This window comes from Pristis pectinata, chromosome 13 (genome assembly GCF_009764475.1).
Source record: "Pristis pectinata isolate sPriPec2 chromosome 13, sPriPec2.1.pri, whole genome shotgun sequence".
Taxonomy (NCBI): domain Eukaryota; kingdom Metazoa; phylum Chordata; class Chondrichthyes; order Rhinopristiformes; family Pristidae; genus Pristis; species Pristis pectinata.
The window spans coordinates 21,765,232-21,777,279 of record NC_067417.1 but is presented as its reverse complement, the minus strand read 5'-3'; the positions used below and the strand labels follow the sequence as shown (position 1 = coordinate 21,777,279).

Here is a 12,048-nt window from a genome sequence, read left to right as displayed (position 1 = left end):
TAAAGTGTCGCAGCTACAGGGAGGTGCATTACAGGTAGACAATAAGGTGCAAGGTCACAACAAGGTAGATTGTGAGGTCAAGAGTCCATCTCAATTATCTGGGAACTATCACAGTGAGATAGAAGCTGTCCTTGAGCATGGTGGTATGTGCCCTCAGGCTCCTGTATATTCTGCCTGATGGGAGAGGAGAGAAGAGAGAATGACCTGGGTGAGTGAGGATATGGAGCAGGAAACCTAGACTGAACAATATCTCAGTGTGGAAAGGGGGAAAGCCCTGGAATCTAACAGGCTATGAAGTCATGAGAAACTGCAGATGCTGGAATCTGGAGCAAAAAGCAAATTGCTGGAGAAACTCTACGGGTTCAGCAGTATCTTTGGAGGCAATGGGACATTTTGGTCAACATTTAAGGTTGAGATTCTGCATCAGGGACACATGGAGTCTCTGGTGACTTTGTCACCTGAATAGGGCCTTTGTGAGGGTCATTTACTAGGATTCCTCCCAGTGACTGAGTGTAATTAGGTGCTGGGATATTGGCCTGGGAGAGGATGCTGATGTTAGTTCATTTATCTTGCTGAAGATTTGGAGGATTTGCAGAGAGATTGTTGGTGGTGTCTCTCCAATATCTTGAGGTGTCTGCTGTGGGTGGTCCAAATCTCAGACACATACAGTATAGGAGGGTAGGCATCACTGCTGCCCAGTAGGCCTTAAGTTTTGTGCTGTGTTTGAAGTCTTTATCTTAAAACAACCTTTTCCTAAGTACAGGCTCTAAGAAGGTACTGTAGATAGGGGGAGTGCCAAATGTCTTTCATGGTCTCATTATAACCTTTATTCTTGGAGACGGGTAGAAGATCTTTTTGTGGATGTCGAATGTAAAAAGCATCCTCTCAAATACTTAAGTGAAGGAGTTGGAGATTGGTCTCTGAGCACACATGCAAATGGAAGCATTGTGTGTGTATGGTAGTTGAGGCTGGGGTGACCTTAGTTTTGGAAGTGACATAAATGAGCAGTTTTCCATTAGTCCTGTGGAGTGGCTCCAGTCCAGCAGGAAGCTCAGTGAAGATCAAGAGCAGCACTGTGGTGAGAAAGATTGAAAAAGTGCTGTGGTAATGATGCTGGTCAGCACTGAGACTGGGAGCTGTTGTGGTCCATTGGTTGGGATTATGGCTAGCCTGCCATCATAAAGCAAATGTATGTTGGAGATGCATTCAGCAGATGGGCGGCCTTGAGGAGGATGTTTCACTGTCCCTCCTAGTTAACAGTGTCAAAGGCTTTAATGAGGTTGAAAAAGGTCATGTATAGTAGTTGATGCTACTCCCAGTGTTAGTTTTGGAGGTGTTGTGTGGTGAAGATCATGCCCAGATGGAAGGAATCCACATTCTGATTTGGAGAGCAGCTGTTTGCCCTCTGGGAGAAGGTGCTTGAAGTGGACCTCTGTTGATTGCTCTCCCTGTGGCAGACAACATAGAGACATGTCTGTCTGTTACTGTAGTCAGATTTGTCTCCTTTCTTGAAGAAAGTCATAACTATGACGTCTCTGAGGTCCTCTGGCACGTCCTCCTATTCCCGGATGTGAACAATAAGTGGATTTGTGACAAGCTTCTCAACACTGAGGTTCAGAAGGTTGCATGTGTCACTTTTGATTTCTTGTCAGTCAGGAGTGGTGGCTGTCAGAGCTCAGGAGATTGTGGGTACAAGCTGCCCTACAGTCATTCAGCATGTGACTGGAACTGGATCTGTGTTGGCAGGGGCTGTCTTGGCCATTTCAGAAGGGCTGTGTTCATCTTCAAAGTCAAAGTTGAGTTTATTGTCATAGGCCCAAGTACATGTATGCACAGGTGCAATGAAAAGCTTACTTGCAGTAGCATCACAGGCACATGGCATCATATAAACAGCTTTCACAAGAAAAACAAATTAAATATAAATTACACACAAGAAAACACAATTAGAACAAAAAAACAAAGTCCATTTTAGTGCAAGGTGATCAGAGTGGTCATAGTGTTGCTAAACTGTAGTGGTGACTTAGGTTTCTCCAGCTCTAGTCTCCAAATGGGGCACAAGGACATGACACGGAATGTGCAGCTGGAAGTCTCAGGCTGAGACTTGGAAAGGTTCCCATGTTTCTGTGGTTTTCCCAATAAGATGTTAAGCTAAGAAACTGTACTCTCAGCTGCTTGTAAACATGGTACCATTTCACTGAGAAGAGTTATGGTCAATGTCAGTTAATATTTCTAAGGGGAAACTAAGTAGACAACTTTGTCATTTTCTGCTTTAGGGAACTTGATTTGCACAGCTTGGCTATTAGATCTCTGATATTACCAGTGCCTCTGTATTCTCTATCTCTGGTTCTCTGAAATACTAAAAAATAGTTTGGTGATTCACATTAATGGAAGGGGTACCTTGTTAAGTAAAGAAAAGCTTCCAATGTCAGGGAGCATTCTTAATGTGGCATTTTTCCACAGAAGCAGTTTCTGGCAATTCCACACTTTTTGATTTGGCATGGATTGCAATATTTTACAAGCTTCATTGGCTATAAAGTCAATTGAAGCTACTAAACTGTTGTTGGATGTGATGTCATTGAGTTTTTAAGAGTGAACTATTTACCAAACCACCTCTGGGTTGATTGCTCTGTGAAGACAGCAACAGTTCAGTGTAATGAACCATAGATTCACTATCAGCAGGATACCTGCTTTCCATGTACATGTGCAGAGAGAGGCTGGAAACTCCTGTCAGTTTTGCATAGTAATGACAGTGAAAGCTGATAGTATTGCTGTCATTTGGATTGCAAATTCCAGACCTTAATGCCCTTGTGGTGAGCAGGATTGGTCTTTAAAATAAAAAAAGCAAAACACTCCAAATGTTGATACTGGGGGAGGGGTGGGGGAGAAGGGAGAAGATGCTGGAAACACAGCAGGTTAGTTATTGTTTACAAAGAGAACAGATATTTCTGACAGAACCTTTTGGAAGGATGAAGGATTTGTGGACTGAGAGAGCATACCCTAATGATCTGTAGCATCTACATCAAACTGAAATGTTCTAGAGTGCAGGAGTGTTGTCCGGCAAAAAAAAGGCACAGTCTAAAGAAAGAAACATTAGGACAGGCCAAAGCGCCAAGCCTAGAACAGTGACGAGACACAGGACTGTCGGAGTCAGTCTTCTGGATTCGGGAACAAACTATAACCCACTGGAAGAACTCTGCAGGTCAAGTAGCACCTGACTCGGTTCTGATGCAGGTTCTTGACCTGAAACTAGACCATCCCTTTGCTTCCACAGATGCTGCTTGACCTGCTGAATTCTTCCAGCAGTTTATTTATACTTTGAGCCTTAAACAGAGTGCAAAAGGAGGATAGCAAGGCAAAGGGATAATTTATTAGGAAAAGAATTCCAGAATTTAGGATCCAGGCAGCTGAAAGTACAACCCCAAGGACTAGGACAAAGGAAGAGAAGGATGAGCAAAATGCAGAGAAACAGTCCACTCCATTTGACTTACAAGGGTCAAATTGGCTTCTCATCCCATTTGTCAGCTCAACAGTGATTCATGAGAAAAAAAAAATCACTTTAATTTTCACAAGAAGTCTGTTAACGACATCCTTTCTCTTTTAGTTGCACCCAATTTGGAGCAAAAGGTTTTGAGATGATCCGACAGCTTTGGAGGGCTGCTGCTGCAGTTATTTTTGTTATCTTGTGTTTCGACAGAACTTACTTGTGATAAACCAGTGCTAAAATGCAGCTTTTAGTCTTTTTTCAACATCTGTTGAGCACTCTTTCAAAGAATTTCCTTCTTTTGCCTCATGTGAAAGTGAATCTCGATTAACACTTGTTATAGCCAATTATTTTGGGTTAAGGAGGATATTTCCAAGTGGGAATTCAAAATGTGGCTTCTATAGAACATTTCTGTCATTCCATCTATGGAATTTCCTGGATTTGGAAATTAATACATGGGACCTGGTATACAATAACAAAGTTTTTTTTTGGTTATGTCTTTCCTCAGCTTCCTTCCTTCTCGTTCCCTCCCACTCTCCCCCACCCCCACCCCCACCCCCCACTGCCAACCCCTAGCATTCCTGGTGTGCTATGCCACAGTAAAAAGGCAAGCCCACCATAAAGTTAACAGTCATTATAAAGATGAATGCTCAATGACTATAAACAACCCGCCTTTCCCGCTTAGTTACAATTTCAATGAAGCACTGGACTTCCCTAGTAATTATTCCTACAGAATCTATTATTCCTCATAAATCAATTAAGGCCTAATATAGTCTCGCAGTTAAATCTGTTATTGATGTAGAAACTTGATCTCTTGTTGACTGGTGAGCACATGTTATAAAAATCACCTCCTACTTTAAATCTTTCAGTGTTGGATGCAATAGATGTCAGATGAACCAAATCAGGTTTTGTTCTCCGATGCCTTAAAATGAACCTGCAATTGTTTCTAATTTTTTATTTTCTTTTTCATACTGAGGCAATACCCTGCCTGGAGCATCAGAAGAAATTCCAGGATTTGTGCTACGAGTTCATGGAGCAGCAGGCGAGCTTTGAGAATGCTCAGAAGCAGTGTGAGCGAGAAGGTGGGCATCTCGCCATTATCCAGAACGAGGAAATGTTCCATTTTCTGCAGAACCAGATGTCAGTCAATAAGAAGTGGTGGATTGGCTTAGTTTTGTCTGAAATAAAATCAAATCAGAGACGAGATGCCCCAGGTAAGAGAACAATATGGTAAGCAGTGGGAGGATGCTAGAGGAAGTGTTTGAAGAACAAGACCTAGTTAAGATCAGGTTATGTTCAGCTTGAGAGTGAACTACACAGCTATAGGGCAGTTAGTGGGGATGCTCTTTTTAAGAAACAGAGGGAATGTCACTTATGAGTAACTTTTTATTTTCTGTCTATTTTGTTCTCAAATGTTTGACTATTGCAACCCCAGGACAAATAAAAGAATGAAATGTGGTCCTCCTGGCTGTAAAATGACGATAGTTTGTAAATTACAAGTTCATGTAGTAAAATAAAATTAAAATTCTTATTCATTGCTTTCCGGGCCACAAAACTGCAAGTTGGCATTGTTTTTATGATCAATTGTATTTCCTTAAAATTTACTCCTGTGATTTAACCTTGTTTATGCTTTCAGAGATTAACATTTTTCAAATTTCACTGGTTAACAAATTTTGGCCAAGAACTTTCTTTGCACAGCTCCAAAGATTTCCCAGCAATTGAAAATCAACATGGAGTAGAGCAATATTGCACACCTTTCTGAGTGTCTTAGCCCCTGTTGGGAAATTTGACCACTGACTTTTGGGTGGGACAGAGTCAGAAATGTTGATCCAATGCTCCAGGCTGCACAACAGGACAGAATGCTACAGCACAGGAACAGGCCCTTTGGCCCACCAGGTCTGTATCAACCATGGTGCCAACCTAACTAATCCCATCTACCTGCACATGGTCTGTATCCCTGTATATCCCTGCCTGTTCGTGTGTCTATCTAAATGCTTCCTAAACCTTGCTATCATATCTGCTTGACAGTGTGTTCCAGGCACCTCCTATTTCCTGTGTGTAAAATAAAAACTTGTCTTGCAAATCTCCCTTAATCCTCCCCCTCATCCCTTAAACCTATGCCCTCTAATATTTGACATTTCCACCCTGAGGAAAGAGACTCTATCTACTCTATCTGTACCTTTAATAATTTTGGAAACTTCTATCAAGTCACCACCTCAGTCTGTGACACTTCAGAGAAAACAATCCAAGTTTGTCCAACCTCTCTTTGCAGCTAATACACACCAATTCGGGCAACATCCTAGTGAACCTCTTCTGCATTGTCTTCAAAGCCTTTCTATAGTTTGGTGACCAGAACCACACGCAGTACTCTAAATGTGGCTTAATTAAAGTTTTATACAGCTGCAGCATGATTCCCTGACTTTTATACTCAATTCCCTGACTTTTATACTCAATTCCCTGACCAATGAAGGCAAGCATACTGTACGCCTTCCTTACTACCTTATCCATTTGTGTTGCCACTTTCAGGAGCCATGGACTTGCACCCCAAGAGCCGTCTGTATGTCTGTGCTCCTGAGGGTCCTGCCATTTACTGTATACTTTCCTTTTGCATTTGACCATTTAAAATGCAATGCCTCACACTTATCCAGATTATCCATCTGTCATTTCTCCACCCAAATTTCCAACTGATCTATATCCTACTGTATTCTTTGACAACCTTCCTCACTATCCACAGCTCCAGCAATTTTTGTGTCGTCTGCAAACCTACTAATCAGATCACCTACATTTTCATCCAGATGATTTATATATATCGCAAACAACAGAGGTCCTCGCACTGATCCTAGCAGAACACCACTGGTCACAGACCTCTAGCCAGTGACTTGCAAGGTGCTATTTATATTGGCTGCCAGTGTCACACCTGTAGGTTAAGTGTCACCAACTACAAGAACTTGCAGCAGATGAAACAATTAACATATGTTGAATCTGCCACATTGCAGCATTGTACAGGAAAATCCATTGACACTGTTTAGGGAATCTCACAGAAGATTGCACTATGTGTGGAATTTTTAAAAATAATGATACGTGACACAGAAATGTAGCATTTAAGTGTAGTAAAGCAGTTTCTAGGTCATTGATTATTAGCTGAGGTTTGCATGGGTGAATGCAAGAACTGGATTATTATTATGTTGGAGTTGTACTCATTTTTACAATACCGTTATTCCTACTCAGTGGTATCCTGTCTGGATGGATTGGAACAAATACAGAGTGATGTGACTTCTGGACAGGAGCCAGATCTATCACCCAAGTGTGATTACATTTCATGGAAGAATGGGCATCAGCTGTGGGGTACCACCAGGTGCAGCAGGAAGTTTTCCTCTATCTGTGAATTTGGTAAGGAACACTTTCACTTCCAAAAATGATATATCTTAAGAAATGCATAATAGTAAATGTTTTTAAGGACACTTTTAATAAAAAAAAAGATTTATTAGGTCATACTGGTATTCAGGAACAAATATCATTGGTAACTTTCAAAATGCAACTCGGCCACTATAGAGTGCTTGCTTATTCCCTAATTTAGAAAGCATTGCTGGATCATGTAGTCTTTCTTTTTTATCTCAAGCTATCTTCTGCACAAACACAAAAATTAGTAAAATTTTTAGTGATCTGAGGTTGAAAATTTAAAGTAACTGGTTTATAACATTATTTTGTTCTCTTATGGTTCAATTGGTTATTGGTTTATTGTTGTCACATATACTGAGATACAGTGAAAAACTTTGCTTTGCATGCCATTCATACAAGTCATTCCAAAACACATCAAGGTAGTATAAAGGGAAAGGCAATAACAGAATACAGAATATGGTGTTACAGTTATCGTTAAAGAGAGACTGCACTGCAGAGTAGACAAATAAGGTGCAAGGGCTGCGAAGAGGTAGATTGAGAAATCAAGAGTGCATCTTTATCATATGAGGTCCATTCAATAGTCTTATGAAAGCTGTCCTTGAGTCTGGTGGTGCCTGTTTTCAAGCTTTTGTTTCTTCTGCCCAAAGAAAGGAGGGAGAAGAAAGAACGTCTGGGGTGGGAGGGGTCTTTTCATTATCTTGGCTGCTTCTCTGAGGCAACGGGAAGTGTAGGCAGTGTCAATGGAGGGGAGGCTGGTTTTCATGATGGACTGAGCTGTGTCCACAACTCTCTGCAATTTCTTGTGGTCTTGGGCAGGGCAGTTGGCATACTAAACTGTGATGCGTCCGGATAGGATGCTTTCTATGGTGCATTGTAAAAATTGGTGAGGGTCAATGGGACGCGCTGAATTTCCTTAGCTTTCTGACTAAGTAGAGGTGCTGGTGTGCTTTCTTGGCCATAGTGTCTACATGGTTGGACTAGGACAAGCTATGGCCAAGATATTTACATCTAGGAACTTGAGGCCCTCAAGTATCGCCACCTCAGCACCATTGATGCATACAGGGTGCGTACTCTGCCCCCTTCCTGAAGTCACTGACCAGCTCTTTTGCTGACAATGAGAGAAAGGTTGCTGTCTTGATACTATGCCACTAGGCTCTCTATCTCCTTCATTTCATTGTTGTTTGAGATATGGCCCACTGCAGTGGTGTCACCTGCAAACTTGTAGATGGAGTTAGAACTGAATCTGGCCACACAGTTGTGAATGTGTAGGGAGTTAAGTAAGGGGCTGAAGATGCAGCCTTGTGGGGCACCAATGTTGAGGATAGTCATGCTTGAAATCAAAGATCCAGTTACAAAGTGAGGTGCTGAATCCTAGGTCTAGGAGTTTGGAGATGAGTTTGTTTGGTATTATGGTATTGACGGTAGAGCTATAATAAATAGTGTCTTTGTTATGCAGGTGCTCCAGAGATGGATGTGGGGCCAGGGAGGTGGCACCTGCCATTTCGGCAGTAGGCGAATTGCTGTGGGTTGAGGTTGTCTGGGAGGCTGGAGTTAATGTGTGCCATGACTAGCCTCTTGAAGCGTTCATGATGGTGGACGTCAGAGCCACCAGGCGGTAGTCATTAAGGCACGTTACCTCATTTTTCTTTGGCACCAGGATGATAGTAGTAGTAAAGCAGGTGTGAACTTCAGATTAGAATAGGGAGAGGTTAAAAATGTCTGCAAATATTCCCTCCAGCTGATCCACGCAGGGTCTGAGGACAAGCCTGGGCCAGACGCTTTCTGCGAGTTAGAATCTCAGTAATCTCCTTTGACAGCTAATGTGAACAAGTAAAAACAGAAAGTGCTGGGTATACTCAGCAGATTAGGCAGGATCTGTGAAAAGAGAAATGAAGTTCAGGTCAGCGACTGTTCATCAGAACAGAGTCTTCTGACAGAGCATTTCACTGATCACGTTACCCTGGGTCACTCACGGAACAGTTACTTAATCAAAGGTTAGAGTGGGAGTAGGGTACTTATCCAGCTGCCAACAATAACTGCAACTATAATGACAACCTGTAACTAATTATACAACCGCTGTAATACAACAAAATTCCCAAATTGATGGATCATTATCAAACAAAATTTGCCATTGATACTTGGGTAGTTGACTAAATTCTGGAGAGGCAGGCCTGGAAGTTCTGGTTGATAGTACTGTTTTCTTCAGCAGTACACATCTGATTTTATTTTGTCCCTTGGAGTAGAAATTGGTTGCCATTACTTCTGGTACAAATCATGGCACTTCAGACGTTATTACTGAACATTTCTGGTTCTGGTGATGAGTGAATAGGAATTTGGAGTCATGGAGTAATACAGCACGGAAACGGGCCCTTTGGCCCAACTGGTCCATGCTGACCAAGATTCCCATCTAAGCTTGTCCCATTTGCCCACATTGGCCCATATCCCTCTAAACCTTTCCTATCCATGTACCTGTCCAAGTACCTTTTTAAATACTCACTTGCTTTGACAACTCAAGCAGGAGCATTGCAGTGAAGAGATTAGTATCAATATAGTCCAAGCTAATGAAAAAAACATCTGTATCATTTAGTTTCTTAGAAATTATTGCATAATATTGAGCAAATCGTTTAAATAATATTGCCATTCAAAAGTAAATTGAATAAATAACACAGGATAGAAAAAAACCACAAAGGCTCCACAGAACCTGATGAAGTACACATTTAATATTATACTTTATAAATAAACATTCATTTTATTGGGTCACTAGGATGTATTTAAATGATTCATTGTGAACAATGGCCAAAGAATGTTTCCTAAATTAAATGAAAATTGAATGACAATACAATTCAATGCCACTTACAAAAGAATAGAAGCATTAAACACATAATTTATAAATAGGGGATGGTAACTGGAGAATCCCCTGTTTGAAAGACTAATTAAGCATCCAAGCATATGATGTTCATAAACTTTCCTTCCTATTCATTTAAGGTAACTGCTTTAGTTTAAAAAAAGCACATTTTCAAATTGATAATACAAAAGGGGTTTATTAAGAACATCTGTTCTCCTGTACCATTGTTTACAGATGTGGGGGCCATTTGTCACAATTAAGCATTTAATCAGCCATTTTTCCTTGAGAGCTCCATCTGTTTCACTCTGTGTCAAAGTGATCTGAATGTGCAAAGTCCACAGGTAAACTGGAGGCCGCTGCAATAAGTTTCCTGAAAGTAGCAGTTGTTTGGCTCTATTCTGCAGAAAGCCTAGGTTATTTAAAGGTAAATAAATCATAGGAATAATTAGGATCTCGTTCTGTCTGAAGAGTAATTTCAAGTTTGATTATGTGTTCTTTGAAGTGTTGAAGCATGCTGGCTTTATTAAGCTATAATAAGTTCATAGCACGTAGACAGTTTGGCCTAAAGGGTCAGCACTGGTATTAATGGTTCACACAATCGTCCTTCGATCTCTCACCATCTAACCATATTCAAGCATCCTTCTATTACTTTCTCATTCTTAAATACAGGTTGAACTACATTGCCTCCTGTTTTGGCCACATCACAGACTTAGAGTTCTAATTTTTGTTTTTAAGTCTCTCCATGGCCTTTTCCTTCCTATCTCTGCAGCCTCCTCAATTCCTAGAGGACTTTACAAATTCTGTACTGTGCCTTTTCTGGCCTCCGATCCCAGACTTTAAATGGCTCCATGACTGGCATTTCTGATGTCAACTGTCCAGGCCCTAATCTCTGGAACTTCCTCCCTAAATATCTCTGCCTCCTTTAAAATGCTTCTTAAAATCTAAAATTGAAGCTCAAGTTATTTTGTCCATCACCATTTTGTGTTGACTAGTGTTAAATTCCATTTAAATTTGTTGCTGTGAATGGTCTTGGATCATTTGCAATATAAATGCAAATTGTTGTTTTAGTGCAATGTAGTCAAAGCAAAGACGTGGTAGTTCAGATAATTTTGAATTTCATCTGCCAGTTGTCCATTCTGTAAGTTTACTGATGTCTTTTTGTGCTTTGTTGCATTCTTCATTCTTCAGGTTTACTATGCCTCCAAATTGGTTCCATCCACATATTTTGAAATCATTCATCCAGTTCCCAATTCCAAATCATTAATGCATCATTGGGTAATATCACTTCCAGGTCAGCGAGGATCTCAAAAAAACATCCACTTCCATATGAAACCTTTTATTGGTTAAGGATAAGAGGACAGAGTTAACTGAATAAATTCAAGAAGAATATTGATAGAGGTTTGGACTACAAAGGAATCAAGGGGTGTGGGGAGAGCTTGAACGGTGGAGTAGGCTTGAGGGGCTGATTGACCTACTCCTGCTACTTATGTTCTCATGGTAAAGGATAAATTAATTGGACTCAAAATGAGTGGTGGTTATTTGGAGTAAAATGATTGTGGAGGCTGCAGAGACAAAGAGGGACAAGGCCATTGAAGATTTGAAAGCAAAGATCAGAATTTTAAATTTATTTCCTACTTAGTCATCACCCATGTTGTCTAATGTTCCCAGTAACTCCAAGTTTTTCGTGTTTTTTGGAATCTAGTTCCAAATTTCCTGGTTTATTCCCTGCATCTTTACTCTGTATCAGGGTCTCCTCCAAAGCTCTTCTTATTGGCCTTTTAAGCATTCTTGATCTATTTAATATTAAATGTGATTGGCCACAGTTAATTCTATAGAGTGCATCATTATTACAGTTAAAATGCCAGCACCACAGAACTGAATCCCAATGTGTGATTCCCCTTACTGGCTATTTGAAGAATTCAGTTGAATCTTGAAATATTAGTAAACAAAGTTTCTCAAGTGCCAATCTGTTCTATAAATAGGAAATATCAAACTCCACATGTCCACTGTGCAGCCAGGAATTATCTCAGTTGGCAGACTGTACTAGATCAGATACACATTAATTGATTATTCATGATTTGAATACCTTGGCATTGAAACTGGCATCCCAGAATATCACCATTCATTTACTGGAGCCACTTATCGGTTTAGAAGTTACTAATCTGATACAAGTTGATGATCTGCTGGTAAGTGCCATGATATTATCTTCTGGACTAAAGATACTGTGTATGCAAATATCAATGTGGCGTTGAGGCATTCAGATGTAGATAGAAGGCTGGCAGGACTCTTGTGAAAACATCATGAGGGAGAAATCTTCTTAGTG

The 12,048-nt window shown here is 40.6% G+C and overlaps 1 protein-coding gene across 1 annotated transcript in view; it reads left to right on the top strand.

Moving 5' to 3' along the window:
- Positions 1-12,048, top strand: part of LOC127577468 (polycystic kidney disease protein 1-like 2) — a 60,969-nt gene that overhangs the window by 387 nt on the left and 48,534 nt on the right. The window contains exons 2-3 of the mRNA XM_052028693.1: positions 4,458-4,695; positions 6,710-6,871. Of these exons, the coding sequence (XP_051884653.1) occupies positions 4,512-4,695; positions 6,710-6,871 (346 nt within the window). The 5' untranslated portion in view covers positions 4,458-4,511. The remainder of the gene's footprint in view (positions 1-4,457; positions 4,696-6,709; positions 6,872-12,048) is intronic.